Source organism: Oncorhynchus mykiss, chromosome 17 (genome assembly GCF_057628025.1).
Source record: "Oncorhynchus mykiss isolate SJ-2025 chromosome 17, ASM5762802v1, whole genome shotgun sequence".
Classification (NCBI taxonomy): domain Eukaryota; kingdom Metazoa; phylum Chordata; class Actinopteri; order Salmoniformes; family Salmonidae; genus Oncorhynchus; species Oncorhynchus mykiss.
The window spans coordinates 1-17,500 of NC_143038.1; the positions used below are offsets into that span (position 1 = coordinate 1).

Here is a 17,500-nt window from a genome sequence, read left to right on the forward strand (position 1 = left end):
TAGTCAGATGTTACTATCGAATACTGAAGTATAATTACAAGCATATCATAAGTGTCAAAGGCTTTTATTGACAATTACATGAAGTTGATGCAAAGAGTCAATATTTGCAGTGTTGACCCTTCTTTTTCAAGACCTCTGTATTATGCCCTGGCATGCTGTCAATCAACTTCTGAGCCACATGATGGCAGCCCATTCTTGCATAATAAATGCTTGGAGTTTGTCAGAATTTGTGGGTTTTTGGTTGTCCATCCACCTCTTGAGGATTGACCACAAGTTCTCAATGGGATTAAGGTCTGGGGAGTTTCCTGGCCATGGACCCAAAATATAGTTTTTTTGTTCCCCGAGCCACTTAGTTTTCACTTTTGCCTTATGGCAAAGTGCTCCATCATGCTGGAAAAGGCATTGTTCATCACCAAACTGTTCCTGGATGGTTGGGAGAAGTTGCTCTCGACGGATGTGTTGATACAATTCTTTATTCATGGCTGTGTTCTTAGGCAAAATTGTGAGTGAGCCCACTCCCTTGGCTGAGAAGCAAACCCACACATGAATAGTCTCAGGATGCTTTACTGTTGGCATGGCACAGGACTGACGGTAGCGCTCACCTTGTCTTCTCCAGACAAGCTTTTTTCCGGATACCCCAAACAATCGTAAAGGGGATTCATCAGAGAAAATGACTTTACCCCAGTCCTCAGCAGTCCAATCCCTGTCCCTTTTGCAGAATATCAGTCTGTCCCTGATGTTTACCTGGAGAGAAGTGGCTTCTTTGCTGCCCTTCTTGACACCAGGCCATCCTCCAAAACTCTTCGCCTCACTGTGCGAGCAGATGCACTCACACCTGCCTGCTGCCATTCCAGAGCAAGCTCTGTACTGGTGGTGCCCCGATCCCGCAGCTGAATCAACTTTAGGAGACGGTCCTGACGCTTGCCAGACTTTTTTGGGTGCCCTGAAGCCTTCTTCACAACAATTGAACCGCTCTCCTTGAAGTTCTTGATGATCCGATAAATGGTTGATTTAGGTGAACTCTTACTGGTAGCAATATCCTTGCCTGTGAAGCCCTTTTGTACAAAGCAATGATGACGGCATGTGTTTCCTTGCAGGTAACCATGGTTGACAGAAGAAGAACAATGATTCCAAGCACCACCCTCCTTTTGAAGATTCCAGTCTGTTATTCAAACTCAATCAGCATGACAGAGTGATCTCCAGCATTGTCCTCGTCAACACTCACACCTGTGTTAACGAGAGAATCACTGACATGATGTCAGCTGGTCCTTTTGTGGCAGGGCTGAAATGCAGTGGAAATGTTTTTGGGGAATCAGTTCATTTAGAGAGAGAGACAGTGAGAGAGAGACAGAGAGAGACAGACAGAGAGAGAGACAGAGAGAGAGAGACAGAGACAGACAGAGAGAGACAGACAGAGAGAGACAGAGAGAGACAGACAGAGAGAGACAGAGAGAGACAGACAGAGAGAGAGACAGAGACAGACAGAGAGAGAGACAGAGACAGACAGAGAGAGACAGAGAGAGACAGAGAGAGACAGAGAAAGACAGAGACAGAGAGAGACAGAGACAGAGACAGTGAGAAAGATATATAGAGAGACAGAGACAGAGACAGAGAGAAATATATATAGAGAGACAGAGACAGAGACAGAGAGAAAGATATATAGAGAGACAGAGAAACAGTGAAAGAGTGAGCGAGGCAGGCGTAGAGGTGTCTCACATTGGTGAAAACACAGACAGAGATACAAAGACAGACAGACAAGTGCAGAGGTGTTGTCTCATGTTGTTGAGAGGCAATTCAGAGAAATATACACACACAACACGAGTGGAAAGACCAACAGAGACAGCTGGATAGAAAGAAAAGCACGGGAGAGAAACAGAAAGATGTGTGTTGTCTCACTTGGTTGCTTGGTGACTCAGGCCAGACAGGGTCCTCTGCAGCCAGGGCGATGCTGCTCATTGCGATCACAGACAGGATACTGAACTCAAAGTACTTCCTGGTCAGGATGTAGTGGCAGCACCTACGGAACCTGCAACACACACACACAATACAACGCACCCACAAAGTGATGCATGCTGTTTCAATAGTCTGTGTAGCTAGCTTGTTACTCTGTCTTATTTTTCCAGGAATCATGGGGCTCCTTTCATGTTCCAACATTTGACCAAATGGACTACGCATCTGGGAACTTTGTCTGTGCTCCGTTCTGTGTGGTTAAGATTGGACTGGTACTCCCCTCTTCCGTTTCCTGAATGGAACATAACTTCTCTCTCTATCACACATACACCATATGACCAAAAGTAGGTGGACTTCTACTCGAACATCTCATTCCAAAATCATGGGCATTAATAAGGAGTTGGTGTCCCCCTTTGCTGCTATAACAGCCTCCACTCTTCTGGGAAGGCTTCCCACTAGATGTTGGAACATTGCTGCGGGGACTTGCTTCCATTCAGCCACAAGAGCATTAGTGAGGTCGGGTACTGATGTTGGGCGATTAGGCCTGGCTTGCAGTCGGCGTTCCAATTCATCCCAAAGGTGTTCGATGGGGTTGAGGTCAGGGCTCTGTGCAGGCCAGTTAAGTTCTTCCATACCGATCTCAACAAACCATTTCTGTATGGACAACACTTTGTGCACAGGGGCATTGTCATGATGAAACAGGAAAGGGCCTTAACCAAACTGTTGCCACAAAGTTGGAAGCACAGAATCGTCTAGAATGTATGCTGTAGCGTTAAGATATTCCTTCACAGCCTCTCGAGTGGTGCAGCGGTCTAAGGCACTGCATCGCAGTGCTAGAGGCATCACTACAGATCCGAGTTCGGTCCCGGGCTGTGTCGCAGCCGGCCACGACCGGAAGACCCATGAGGAGGCGCAGAATTGGCCCAGCGTTGTCCGGGTTAGGGGAGGGTTTGTCCGGGTTAGGGGAGGGTTTGTCCGGGTTAGGGGAGGCGTTGTCCGGGTTAGGGGAGGGTTTGTCCGGGTTAGGGGAGGGTTTGTCCGGCTGGGATGTCCTTGTTGAGCTTTACACCACTCCAGCCGACGCTTGGCCTTGCACATGGTGATCTTAGGCTTGTTCTTCCATGGAAACACATTTCATGAAGCTCCTGAAGAACAGTTATTGTGCTGATGTTGCTTCCAGAGGCAGTTTGGAACTTGGTAGTGAGTTGCAACCGAGGACAGATGATTTTTATGCTCTACGTGCTTCAGCACTCGGCGGTGGATTTTATACACCTGTCAGCACCGAGTCTGAAATGGCTGAAATGGCTGCATCCACTCATTTGAAGGGGTGTCCACATACTTCTGTATATATAGTGTACAACACCCACGTACACACACACACACACTCACGGGTTGGTGGTGGACAGTATGAAACAGGAGCTGAACGGGGGCATTGGTTTGGGACCATCTTCATCGCCCCCTTCATCCTCCTCTTCCTCCTTCTTCTCCTCATCCTTCTTTTTCTGGTCTGTGTTAGCATTCTTGTTCACTGAGATGAAGAGAGGAAAAAAGGAGAGAGCGAGAGAGAGAGATGAAGAGAGAGAGAGAGTTGAAGAGAGTCAAGAGAGAGTGTCAAAGTATTAGAATGATCCAAAATAGTACATTCACCACCCATACATAAACTCACACACACCCCGCCTTCCCCCACACACACCCACCCACCTTGCAGGATGGCATTGGTGGAGGGATATGGATAGACAGGAGGCATCATATCCACGACCGTATGAGCCGGCTTGGCCATACTGGTCAGAATTAGACTGTCCATACTATGGTGGTGTGTGTCTGCTGTCACACTGCGGTTCAGGAGGTTATTCACAAGGTCAGGGTGGTCTGGGGGCAGCGGGTGGAGGGTGTGGTCGTGTAGTTTGCTGTTGTTGAGGAGGTTGTCTAGGTCTTCCCTGTACTGACTGTCCTGTCTGAGAATGGGCCGAGCGGTGGAGAGGTTGGGGCCACTGCAGTGGTGGTCTCTGACGGAGGGATGGGGGGTGGGAGAAGAGGGAGGGAGAGGGAAAGAGAGGAAGAGTGAGAGGGGGTAGAGTTTGGGGGAGGCAGGCGCAAGAACAGTGACATCTTGAAAAAACATAGTTACTATGCTGCTTATTTAATGACATACAGTACAGGACACTGGCTTCGACAAATCAATAGCACTCTACACCACCGTTCAAAAGTTTGGGGTCACTTAGAAATGTCTTTTTCTTTTTAAATAAAAGCAACAAAAAAAAGTCCATTAAAATAACATCAAATTGATCAGAAATTGGCAGATTTTTAATGGAATATCTACATAGGCGTACAGACAATTTTTTTTTATTTTATTTTTTACCTTTATTTAACCAGGCAAGTCAGTTAAGAACAAATTCTTATTTTCAATGATGGCCTGGGAACGGTGGGTTAACTGCCTGTTCAGGGGCAGAACGACAGATGTGTACCTTGTCAGCTCGGGGGTTTGAACTCACAACCTTCCGGTTACTAGTCCAACGCTCTAACCACTAGGCTACCCGTGACCCTGCCGCCCAATGGACAATGACCTAAAGTACAGCTCCAAACTATGCAATAACTATTTAGGGAAGAAGCAGTCAGCTGGTATTCTGTCTATAAGGGAGTGGCCAGCACAGTCACCGGATCTCAACCCTATTTGTTGTTGTGGGAGCAGCTTGACCATATGGTAGGTAAGAAGTGCCCATCAAGCCAATCCAACTTGTGGGAGGTGCTTCAGGAAGCATGGGGTGAAATCTCTTCAGATTATCTCAACAACTTGACAACTAGAATGCCAAAGGTCTGCAAGGCTGTAATTGCTGCAAATGGAGGATTCTTTGACGAAAGCAAAGTTTGAAGGACACAATTACTATTTCAATTAAAAATCATTATTTATAACCATGTCAACATCTTGACTATATTTCCTATTCATTTTGCACCTCATATCATGTATGTTTTCATGGAAAACAAGGACATTTGTAAGTGACCCCACACGTTTGAACGGTAGTGTACATACTGTTGATCCCCAAAGGAAACATTAGGTTTGATATTGACAGATTCAGACACAGACACAGGGATCCTCTGTCACTCACTTTCTAACTCGATGCTGTCGGCTCCTCTCTCCATGCCGATGACGCCTCGGCCTCCTCCCCTCCCCCTCTACCTCACCCCCCTCCCCTACCACTACCCCTTCTGTCCCCTTACACTTATGCCTTCTCCCTCCCTCCTCCCCCTCCCTCCTAACCCTCCTGTGCCTCCTCTTCTCATCCCCCACTCCTCCCTCGCTATAATGCGGTGACATACTCCTCCCCTCCTTCCCTTCTTTATGCCTACATCTCCTTCCATGTTCCCTTCTTTCTTCAATACCCTCCAGCGTCTGCAGGGACAATCTGCTCCCCCCGTGCCCCAGGCGGGCCTCTCTCTCTGGGCCACTACCTCCCCTTGGTTCACCCCCCCTGTATCTCTGATGGTAGCAGGCCTGGCGTCTGATGTATTCTTCAGCCCTCTGCTGGCCCAGGGTGTCCTGCGGGTCTAGAGGGGGCTCTCCGGGCCGGGTCTTGTTGGTATTGTTGTTGCGGTTGTCCTGGGGGTTGACCACCAGCGGACGGTCCAGGTGGGTCTTCATGTCCCCCGCACGATGGGGGTACGACACCTGGGGAGGGAGGGGGTTAAGGATGGTAATGATGTTATCTTCTGAAACCGGATCAATAAGTTACTTTATATAGGCAAACAACACGTGGACCTCAAGTTAAGATTCTTCCATAAATAAAGAAAACCCTATGTTTATTCTCTTCTAACTTAAATCCTTTCTCCTTTCCTGAGCCCGACTCCTAGAACCAGAGATGTGCAGAGTTTAGCAAACAGTCTGCCATTTTGTCACCAAAGGTTCTATTTGTGGATGTAACTAGTGGGACATTTTTGGCACCAATAGCTACCAGTAATTTACCAAAGTTACCGGAATTGTCTGTAATTTTGGTAATTAACAGGTAATCTATGACAATCTATGGTAACTTTGGTCATTCAGACCTGAATAACGTAATAAAACATGTATTCACATATTGTCCATAAGTTTCTAGTGGATAGACCATATGGTTCAAGAGAAAAGAGCCTAGTGAATGGAAAAAGCACTTCATCAACAACGGCGTTATTTTCTATTTACTCTGCAACTCTTCCAACTGTTGACCTTTTTCACAACAGCCACCAGTTTTGCGGCAGAACATTTACAACGTTGAAATACTGACACAGTAAAATAAATAAAAGTCTTGCAAATGCCAAGAGGGTGCAAAGCTGTCGTCAAGGCAAAGGGGGGCTATTTGAAGAATCTCAATTATAAAATATATTTTTATATTTTTATATTTAGTTTAACACTTTTTTGGTTACTACATGATTCCGTATGTGATATTTAATAGTGTTGATGTGTTCACTGTTATTCTACAATGTAAAAATAGTAAAAATAAAGAAAAACCCTTGAATGAGTAGTTGTTCTAAAACTGTTGACTGGTACTGTATATACACAGTATGCGTTTATCTGAGACTCTATGGGTAACATTTACACTACAGTGTTGTTATTACTGTGTAATCATTCAGTACAGTACTACAATCTCAGTTACTATTTTTTACACTACATTTACACTGTAAGATTAGTTATTGTTGAAGTTACACTGTACTGACATGCATAACTAGACAGTAAAAAAGGACTGTGAAGTGTTTTATTGTCTCTCTCACCTCCCCCCCCCCTCTCCTCTGACCTTCCAGTGTTCTGTGTCTCTCACCTCTCTCCCCCCTCTCCTCTGACCTTCCAGTGTTCTGTATCTCTCCCTCCCCCCTCTCCTCTGACCTTCCAGTGTTCTGTATCTCTCCCTCCCCCCTTTCCTCTGACCTCCCAGTGTTCTGTGTCTCTCACCTCTCCCCCCCCTCTCCTCTGACTTTCCAGTGTTCTGTGTCTCTCACCTCTCCCTCCCCCTCTCCCCTGACCTCCCAGTGTTCTGTGTCTCTCACCTCTCCTCCCCCTCTCCTCTGACCTTCCAGTGTTCTGTGTCTCTCACCTCTCCCTCCCCCCTCTCCTCTGACCTTCCAGTGTTCTGTGTCTCTCACCTCTCCCTCCCCCCTCTCCTCTGACCTTCCAGTGTTCTGTGTCTCTCACCTCTCACCTCTCCCTCCCCCCTCTCCTCTGACCTTCCAGTGTTCTGTGTCTCTCACCTCTCCCTCCCCCCTCTCCTCTGACCTTCCAGTGTTCTGTGTCTCTCACCTCTCCTCCCCCTCTCCTCTGACCTTCCAGTGTTCTGTGTCTCTCACCTCCCCCCCCCTCTCCTCTGACCTTCCAGTGTTCTGTGTCTCTCACCTCTCCCTCCCCCCTCTCCTCTGACCTTCCAGTGTTCTGTGTCTCTCACCTCTCCCTCTCCTCTGACCTTTCAGTGTTCTGTGTCTCTCACCTCTCCCCCCCCTCCTCTGACCTTCCAGTGTTCTGTGTCTCTCACCTCTCCCTCCCCTCTCCTCTGACCTTTCAGTGTTCTGTGTCTCTCACCTCTCCCCCCCCTCTCCTCTGACCTTCCAGTGTTCTGTGTCTCTCACCCCCCCCCCCTCTCCTCTGACCTTCCAGTGTTCTGTGTCTCTCACCTCTCCCCCCCCCTCTCCTCTGACCTTCCAGTGTTCTGTGTCTCTCACCCCCCCCCCCTCCTCTGACCTTCCAGTGTTCTGTGTCTCTCAACTCTCCCTCCCCCCTCTCCTCTGACCTTCCAGTGTTCTGTGTCTCTCACCCCCCCCTCCTCTGACTTTCCAGTGTTCTGTGTCTCTCACCTCTCCTCCCGCTCTCCTCTGACCTTCCAGTGTTCTGTGTCTCTCACCTCTCCCTCCCCCTTCTCCTCTGACCTTCCAGTGTTCTGTGTCTCTCACCTCTCCCTCCCCCCTCTCCTCTGACCTTCCAGTGTTCTGTGTCTCTCACCTCTCCCTCCCCCTCTCCTCTGACCTTCCAGTGTTCTGTGTCTCTCACCTCTCCCTCCCCCCTCTCCTCTGACCTTCCAGTGTTCTGTGTCTTTCACCTCTCCTCCCCCTCTCCTCTGACCTTCCAGTGTTCTGTGTCTCTCACCTCTCCCCCCCCCTCTCCTCTGACCTTCCAGTGTTCTGTGTCTCTCACCTCTCCCTCCCCCCTCTCCTCTGACTTTCCAGTGTTCTGTGTCTCTCACCCCCCCCCCCTCTCCTCTGACCTTCCAGTGTTCTGTGTCTCTCACCTCTCCCTCCCCCCTCTCCTCTGACCTTCCAGTGTTCTGTGTCTCTCACCTCTCCCTCTCCTCTGACCTTTCAGTGTTCTGTGTCTCTCACCTCTCCCCCCCCTCCTCTGACCTTCCAGTGTTCTGTGTCTCTCACCTCTCCCTCCCCTCTCCTCTGACCTTTCAGTGTTCTGTGTCTCTCACCTCTCCCCCCCTCTCCTCTGACCTTCCAGTGTTCTGTGTCTCTCACCCCCCCCCCTCTCCTCTGACCTTCCAGTGTTCTGTGTCTCTCACCTCTCCCCCCCCCCCTCTCCTCTGACCTTCCAGTGTTCTGTGTCTCTCACCTCTCCCTCCCCCTCTCCTCTGACCTTCCAGTGTTCTGTGTCTCTCACCTCTCCCTCCCCCTCTCCCCTGACCTTCCAGTGTTCTGTGTCTCTCACCTCTCCCTCCCCCTCTCCCCTGACCTTCCAGTCCTCCGTGTCCATCTCGTTGTACAGGGCCTCTCTGCTGGTCATCAGGTTCTGTCTCCTTATCTCACTGGTCCTCTGTTCCCACACGGATTTACCACCAGCCTTATTATTCTTCTGCTGCTCCTTACTGTGGGGAGAGAAAAAAAGAAAGAAAATTAGGAAGAAATAAAAAGAGAGAGAGAGAGAGGGAAGTGTAGAAGAAGAAGATACGGAGAGGAAGATAGGGATAAGAAAGAAGAGAGGAGAATGGGATCAGTTGTGAATGTTGCTAGACGAGATAGAAGAGATAACTAGACGTTTTTTTTCTACCAGCCCCCCTAAGCGATGATGTCATAGACCCAACAGCAGACAGACAGCCAGTGAGAAGAGTCCTTGTAGCCCACATAGGAATACACTGCAGAGGTTGCTGTGATGATGATGATGATTACGATGATGATGGTGGTGAAGATGATTATGATGGAAGTGCCAAAACATCGACAGATACCTCAAATTATTAAGGTAGTTTTTACACATAAATTGTTTATTACAAGATTTTGTTGAATAAGCCTTTTTGTTTGTTGAATTTTCAACCACATTATTTTACCAACATTATATCAACAAAATCTCAAACAGTTTGTTTCAATATATACAAACGATTCCCTTCTTGCGAGACAAAGACAGAGACGAAGACATAGCCATGGACTTTTGAGAAGGTAGGGGGTGAAATGTGTTACAGCCTTCAGCCCCCCCTCAACTGCACACCCACCCCCCTCCCAAATGACCCCTCCTGTACTTCCCCTTGAGTACCTCACTAACACCTCTTACCTCCAACGATTCAGATATTTCAGATCATTCTAGACGTGAATGATGACAAATCCTCATAGAAAAGAATGGTCAGTTTTCAATTCAAATATGACATTTCAATTCATCCTTTTGAATCTACTGAATTGAAACTGGAATTGACCCCAACAACCCCAGCTAGCCAGCTTATCACACCTACTAACAAAATGACAGCCAGCCAGAGGTGAACAAACAAACACCAAAACAAGGATCAGGAATTAGGATTGGCAAAACCCAAAAACGTTCCCAAAGTTCCCAGGTTTTCCAGAAACCCCAACTGGAATATTCCAACTGGAAATGTTCAAATATATGTATTTTTTTAACCCCGGAGGTTTTTAGAATGTTGCAACCCTAAATCATGAAACAGCACGGAAAGACAGACTGAAAAAACGACACGAACAAAAGAACGACACAAACTTCAAAAATAAAGGAAAAACAACACCAGAAAAAGATGGATGAGGAAAGGATCACATGAAAAGTAAAAAATAAAAAAGTAAAGTGTAAAATGAGATAAACGAGTAAATACCAGTCAAGCACATTCTCTGTGGCATCGATACGCTCAGTTTTTGTTACTGTCACTCTGAAGAGGAGACAAGGAGGGGAGGGAGCGACACAGCCGACATAAAAACAACGCCGCCACAACCTTCCTCCCACCACTTCTACCGTACACAACGTTTATATACAACCTTCTCACAACATTTCCTTTTTTTTCTTTCTGTCCACAACGTTTCCACAACGTTGAGAAGAGTGAGTGTGCTCAGAGTGTTGTTAGTGTCATGAGAAATAGGGGTGTTAGGAAGGTGAATCGAATAAAAACAATGTCCTCCCTCCACCTCTACTATATACAACATTCACAAGAGTGAAAGAGTGAGTCCTGGCAGTTAGTGTAAGAAGATGTGATAAACCTTCTCAGAACATTTACAGAACCTTCAGACAACCTTTAGACAACGTTTAGAAGAGTGAGTTAGTGTGTTCGTGTAGGAAGAAGGAGGGGTTGGTGGAGGAGGGTTGGTTACCGGTAGGTGGCGTGTATAAAAACAGCGTTGCTACAACCTTCCCATGTTTAAATAACCTTTAGACAACGTTTAGAAGAGTGAGTTAGTGTGTTCGTGTAGGAAGAAGGGGGGGTTGGTTTGGAGGAGGGTTAGTTTCCGGTAGGTGGCGTGTATAAAAACAGCGTTGCTACAACTTTCCCATGTTTAAATAACCTTTAGACAACGTTTAGAAGAGTGAGTTAGTGTGTTCGTGTAGGAAGAAGGGGGGGTTGGTTTGGAGGAGGGTTAGTTTCCGGTAGGTGGCGTGTATAAAAACAGCGTTGCTACAACTTTCCCATGTTTAAATAACCTTTAAACTAGGGTTGTCATGATACCAGTCTCACAAGAAAACAAAACATAAAGCCACTTCAAACCAAATGACATTTTATTAGTCACATGCGCCGAATACAACAGTGAAATGCTTACTTACAAGCCCCTAACCAACAATGCAGTTTTAAAAAATATGAATAAGAAATAAAAGTTACAAGTAGTTGAAGAGCAGTGTGCAGGGGCACTGGTTAGTCAAGGTAATTTTTCCTTTATTTAACTAGGCAAGTCAGTTAAGAACAAATACTTATTTTTAATGACGTTCTAGGAACAGTGGGTTAACTGCCTTGTTCAGGGGCAGAATCCCCAGCTCGGGGATTAGATCTTGCAACCTTTCGGTCACTAGTCCAACGCTCTAACCACTAGGCTACCTGCCGCCCCATATGTACATGTAGGTAGAGTGACTATGCATAGATAATAACAGAGAGTAGCAGCGGTGTAAATGGGGGGGGGGGGGGCAATGGAAATAGTCTGGGTAGCCATTTGATTAGATGTTCAGGAGTCTTATGGCTTGGGGGTAGAAGCTGTTTAGAAGCCTTCTTGGACCTAGACTTGGCACTCCGGTACCGCTTGCCATGCGGTAGCAGAGAGAACGGTCTATGACTAGGGTGGCTGGAGTCTTTGACAATTTTTAGGGCCTTCCTCTGACACCGCCTGGTATATAGATCCTGGATGGCAGGAAGCTTGGCCCCAGTGACGTATTGGGCCGTAAACACTACCCTCTGTAGTGCCTTGCGGTTGAAGGCCGAGCAGTTGCCATACCAGGTAGTGATGCAACCAGCAAGGATGCTCTCGATGGTGCAGTTGTAGAACCTTTTGAGGATCTGAGGACCCATGCCAAATCTTTTCGATCTTTAGAGGGGGAATAGGTTTTGTCATGCCCTCTTCACAACTGTCTTGGTGTGCTAGGACCATGTTAGTTTGTTGATGATGTGGACACCAAGGAACTTGAAGCTCTCAACCTGCTCCACTACAGTCCCGTCAATGAGAATGGGGGGCGTGCTCAGTCCTCCATTCCTGTAGTCCACAGTATCTCCTTTGTCTTGATCACGTTGAGGGAGAGGTTGTTGCACTGGCACCACACGGCCAGGTCTCTGACCTCCTCCCTGTAGGCTGTCTCGTCGTTGTTGGTGATCAGGCCTACCACTTTTGTGCATCTGCAAACTTAATGATGGCGTTGGAGTCGTGCCTGGCCATGCAGTCATGAGTGAAGAGGGAGTACAGGAGGGGACTGAGCATGCACCCTGAGGGGCCCCTGTGTTGAGGATCAGTGTGTCGGATGTGTTGTTGCCTACCCATACCATCTGGGACCGGCCTGTCAGGAAGTCCAGGATCAAGTTGCAAAGGGAGGTGTTTAGTTCCAGGGTCCTTAGCTTAGTGATGAGCTTCGTGGGCACTATGGTGTTGAATGCTGAGCTGTAGTCAATGAATAGCATTCTCATATAGGTGCTCCTTTTGTCCAGGTGGGAAAGGGCAGTGTGGAGTGAAATAGAGATTGCATAATCTCTGGATCTGTTAGGGCGGTATGCACATTGGAGAAGGTTTAGACTGTCTGGGATTATGGCGTTGATGTGGGCCTTTCAAAGCACTTCATGGCTACAAAGTGCTACGGGTCAGTAGTCATTTAGGCAGGTTACCTTAGTGTTCTTGGGCACAGGGACTATGGTGTTCGGCTTAAAATATTTTGGTATTATAGACTCGGACAGGGAGAGGTTGAAAATGTCAGTAAAGACACTTGCCAGTTGGTCAGCGCATGCTCGCAGTACACGTCCTGGTAATCCATCTGGCCCAGCGGCCCCCTGCGGGGGGCATGATCACACAGTCGTCCAAAACAGCTGGTGCTCTCATGCATGTTTCAGTGTTATTTCCCTCGAAGCGAGCATAGAAGTAGTTTAGCTAGTCTGGTAGGCTCGTGTTACTGGACAGCTCTAGGCTGTGCTTCCCTTTGTAGTCTGAAATGGTTTTCAAGCCCTGCCACATCCAACGAGCGTCGGAGCCGGTGTAGTACGTCCTCTATTGACACTTTGCTTATTGGATGGTTTGTCGGAGGACATATCGGGAATTCTTATAAGCTTCCGGGTTCGAGTCCCGCTCCTTGAAAGTGGCAGCTTTAGCCTTTAGCTTCGTGCGGATGTTGCTTGTAATCTATGTGTTCTGGTTGGGGTATGTATGTACGGTCACTGTGGGGACGACGTCTTCGATGCACTTATTGATAAAGCCAGTAACTGATGTGGTGTACTCCTCAATGCCATCGGAAGAATCCCAGAAAATATTCCAGTCTGTGATAGCAAAACAGTCCTGTAGTTTAGCATCTGCTTCATCTGACCACTTTGTTATTGACTGAGTCACTGGTGATTCCTACTTACATTTTTGCTCGTAAGCAGGAATCAGGAGGATGGAATTATGGTCAGATTTGCCAAATGGAGGGAGAGGGAGAGCTTTGTACGCGTCTCTGTGTGTTGAGTAAAGGTGGTCTAGAGTTGTTTTCCATCTGGTTGCACATTTAACATGCGGATAGAAATTTGGTAAAACAAATGTAAGTTTCTCATGTTGGAAACAAACAGCCTTACGATGTCACCCGGAGTCACATGTTTCTATTTCAAGCTACAGCACACTACATTTTACAGGACCAAAGAGTTTAGTCTGCTTTCTGTTTTCCTTCCTGCCATGGAAAATCAGGTGTCGTAGTATTGCGATACTGGTCCTACGACAACATTTAGAAGAGTGTTTGGAGGGGGTTAGTTGTTGGAGTAATGTGTTTGTGCCTCTGTTTAAATCACCACCACAAAGTCAAAGGCATTAGCATCTGATATATGGCACCTTGAATGTGTGTCTATGGCTGCATTTACACAGGCAGCCCAAGTCTAATCTTTTGCCCAAAAGAGCTGATCTGATTGGTCAGAAGATCAGAATTGGGCTGCCTGTGTAAATGCAGCCTGTCATATTGTGTAACATGAAGTCTTGATAAACAGTATCTTAATACAGTATTGTTCATGTATAGCAGGGAAATGTACACACACCGTCCCATCCCCATCCCCTACGTCCTCTAAGACATGACTAAACCTATTGTTCTCCGGGTAAAAAACACTAAGACAGGCGCAGAGCACCGGGTAAGGACTTTTTATAAAGGCCTGGAGGGGCTTATGTAAAATCTGCTTCTCCTTGCAGAAACAGCAGACAATGGAACACACACACACAAAAGGGCACATCAAACATTTCAAAGGGCCACAGAATTTCAGTAGAAACTATTTCCTTTTCCTGTCACTGTCTTTGATGATAAGAAGATGCCATTCTTCTGGCTGTAGTCTGTCTTTGCCCGCTAGTGTTGCCGCGTAGCCACTTAGCTCGTTTCCATTGACTCTGAATGGAATTAGGGTGGAATTACGTTTTAGTGCACTCACTCACTGTCAAATTTGATGATGCTTCGTATGTTTTTTTATGGGACCTTGCCACTCCTCGAAGCTCAAACTAGTATATTTAACTATGCTTCCTTCTCATAACTAGTATAGTGTATTTAACCTCCTTCTCATAATTACTGAAGTGTATTTAACCTTGTACCTCTCTTGATGATGACTGTGATTAAAGTTGAAGAAGCCTAGGTCAGTGGCTACGGAGATTTAGGTCGAGTGGGAGATGGAGTGAGCGTCTTGAAGTGTGTGTTGGTCGGATTGAGTAGAGTGTTGGAGTGTACATTAGACTGAGTACTGATGTACTGTGTGTGTGTGTGTGTGTGTGTGTGTGTGTGTGTGTGTGTGTGTGTGTGTTTCCAGTGTATCAGTATATTTGCTTTCATATGTGACACAACTGAAATAACCACAGATCTAGCAACAGACAGATAGATGTAATATAGATAGAATATAGATAGAATATAGATAGAATATGGATAGATAGATGTATATAATATAGATAGAAAATAGACAGATAGAATTAGATAGATAGATAGATGATAAAGTATAGATAGATAGATAGATAGATAGATAGATAGATAGATAGAATATAGATAGATGGATAGAATATAGATAGATAGATAGATAGGTAGAATATAGATAGATGGATAGATAGGTAGAATATAGATAGATGGATAGAATATAGATAGATAGATAGATAGATAGATAGATAGATAGGTAGAATATAGATAGATGGATAGATAGGTAGAATATAGATAGATGGATAGATAGGTAGAATATAGATAGATGGATAGATAGGTAGAATATAGATAGATGGATAGAATATAGATAGATAGATATATAGATAGATACAATGCATTCAAAAAGTATTCAGACCCCTTCACTTTTTCCACATTTTGTTACATTACAGCCATTTTGCAAATGTATAAAAAAAAAATGCAAATATCACATATACATAAGTATTCAGACCCTTTACTCAGTACTTTGTTGGAGCACCTTTGGTAACGATTACAGCCTCGAGTCTTCTTGGAATAACGTTTGGGTCTTCTTGGGAATAAAGTTTGGCACACCTGTATTTGGGGAGTTTCTCCCATTAATCTCTGCAGATCCCCTCAAGCTGCACCGCTATTTTCAGGTCTCTCCAGAGATGTTCCATCAGGTTCAAGTCCGTGTTCTGGCTGGGCCACTCAAGGACATTCAGAGACTTGTCCTGAAGCCACTCCTGCGTGTGCTTAGGGTTGTTGTGCTGTTGAAAGGTGATACTTCGCCCCAGTCTGAGGTCCTGAGCCCCCTGGAAAGATTTTCATCAAGGATCTCTCTGTAATTTGCTCCGTTCATCTTTCCTTCGATCCTGACTAGTCTCCCATGCTTCATCGTGCAGATGGTGCCAGGTTTCCTCCAGACGTTGCGCTTGGCATTGAGGCCAAAGAGTTCAATCTTGGTTTCATCAGACCAGAGAATCTTGTTTGCCATGGTCTGAGAGTCCTTTAGGTGCATTTTGGCAAACTCCAAGCAGTCTGTCATGTCTTTTACTGAGGAGTGGCTTCCATCTGGCCACTCTACCATGAAGGCCTGATTGGTGGAGTGCTGCAGAGATGGTTGTCCTTCTGGAAAGTTCTCCCATCTCCACAGAGGAACTCTGGAGCTCTGTCAGAGTGAACATCGGGTTCTTGGTCACCTCCCTGACCAAGGCCCTTCTCCTCCGATCGCTCAGTTTGGCCGGGGGGCCAGCTCTAGGAAGAGTCTTGGTGGTTCTAAACTTCTTCCATTTAAGAATGATGGAGGCCACTGTGTTCTTGGGGGACCTTCAATGCTGCAGAAATTGTTTGGTACCCTTCCCCAGATTTGTGCCTCGACACAATCCTGTCTCGGAGCTCTATGACAATTCCTTGACCTCACGGCTTGTTTTATTTTGCTCTGACATGCACTGTGAACTGTGGGACCTTATATAGACAGGTGTGCACCTTTCCATATCATGTCCAATCAATTGAATTTACCACAGGTGGACTCCAATCAAGTTGTAGAAACATCAAGGCTGATCAATGGAACAGGATGCACCTGATCTCAATTTCGAGTCTCATAGCAAAGGGTCTGAATACTTATGTAAATAAGGTATTTACATTCTAAAAACCTGTTTTCGCTTGTTATTATGGGCTGTTGTGTGTAGATTGATGAGGATTCTTTTTTTTAAATCCATTTTAGAACAAGGCTGTAATGTAAGAAATGTGAAAAAGTAAAGGGATCTGAATACTTTCGGAATGCACTGTAGACAGACAGACAGACAGACAGACAGACAGACAGACAGACAGACAGACAGACAGACAGACAGACAGACAGACAGACAGACAGACAGACAGACAGACAGACAGACAGACAGACAGACAGATAGATAGATAGATAGATAGATGATAGATAGATAGATAGATAGATAGATAGATAGATAGATGATAGATAGATAGATGATAGATAGATAGATAGATAGATAGATAGATAGATAGATAGATAGATAGATATATAGATAGATAGATAGATAGATAGATGATAGATAGATAGATGATAGATAGATAGATAGATAGATAGATAGATAGATGTGTACTCTACTCACGCAGCGATGGAGAGGTTAGCGGCAGACAGAGGACTAACTTCAGCCACCTCCTTGGCCTTCTGCAGGGTTGTCTTGGCATTAGCTGCCTCTTCTTGCTCCTCCTCATCCTGGAGGGAGGGAGGGAGGGAGGGAGGGAGGGAGGGAGGGAGGGAGGGAGGGAGGGAGGGAGGAGGGAAGGAGGGAGGGAGGGAGGGAGGGAGGGAGGGAGGGAGAGAAATAAATAGAGAGAGAAAGTGAGAGAGAGAGAAATAGAGAGCGAGAGAGAGAGAGAGAAATAGAGAGAGAGAGAGAGAGAGAGAGAAAGAAAGAAAGTGAGAGAGAGAAAGTGAGAAGAAAAGAAAGAGCGAGAGAGAAAGAGAGAGACAGAAAGAGAGAGAGAGAGAAAGAGAGAGAGAGAAAGAGCAAGAGAGAGAAAGAGAGAGAGAGAAAGAGCGAGAGAGAGAAAGAGCGAGAGAGAGAAAGAGAGAGCATTAGCCATATGAAATAGACCTTATTCAGTCTGTGTGTTCTATCTTTGACAGCTAGTGGGGTGTCGAACATTGGTCAATTAACAATGTATGATAAGGTCTATCGCCTGGTCCAGTCAGTGGTAGGCAGGCTCAGTAGAAGAGTAAAACAGTACAGTATAATTCACAAAATTCCCTAGTTTTCCAGAAATCCTTGTTGAAAG

General features: G+C 46.1%; 1 protein-coding gene across 1 annotated transcript in view; it reads right to left on the minus strand.

Moving 5' to 3' along the window:
• Nucleotides 1–1,896: 1,896 nt before the first annotated feature.
• The window catches only part of LOC118940348 (voltage-dependent P/Q-type calcium channel subunit alpha-1A-like), a gene marked incomplete at its 3' end in the record, with an annotated part of 236,254 nt that continues 220,650 nt past the window's right edge, over nucleotides 1,897–17,500 (minus strand). Inside the window, 7 exon segments of the mRNA XM_090204325.1 lie at nucleotides 1,897–2,026; nucleotides 3,340–3,478; nucleotides 3,652–3,956; nucleotides 5,055–5,614; nucleotides 8,609–8,765; nucleotides 9,984–10,037; nucleotides 16,831–16,937. Coding sequence (XP_090060451.1) covers nucleotides 1,897–2,026; nucleotides 3,340–3,478; nucleotides 3,652–3,956; nucleotides 5,055–5,614; nucleotides 8,609–8,765; nucleotides 9,984–10,037; nucleotides 16,831–16,937 — 1,452 coding nt within the window.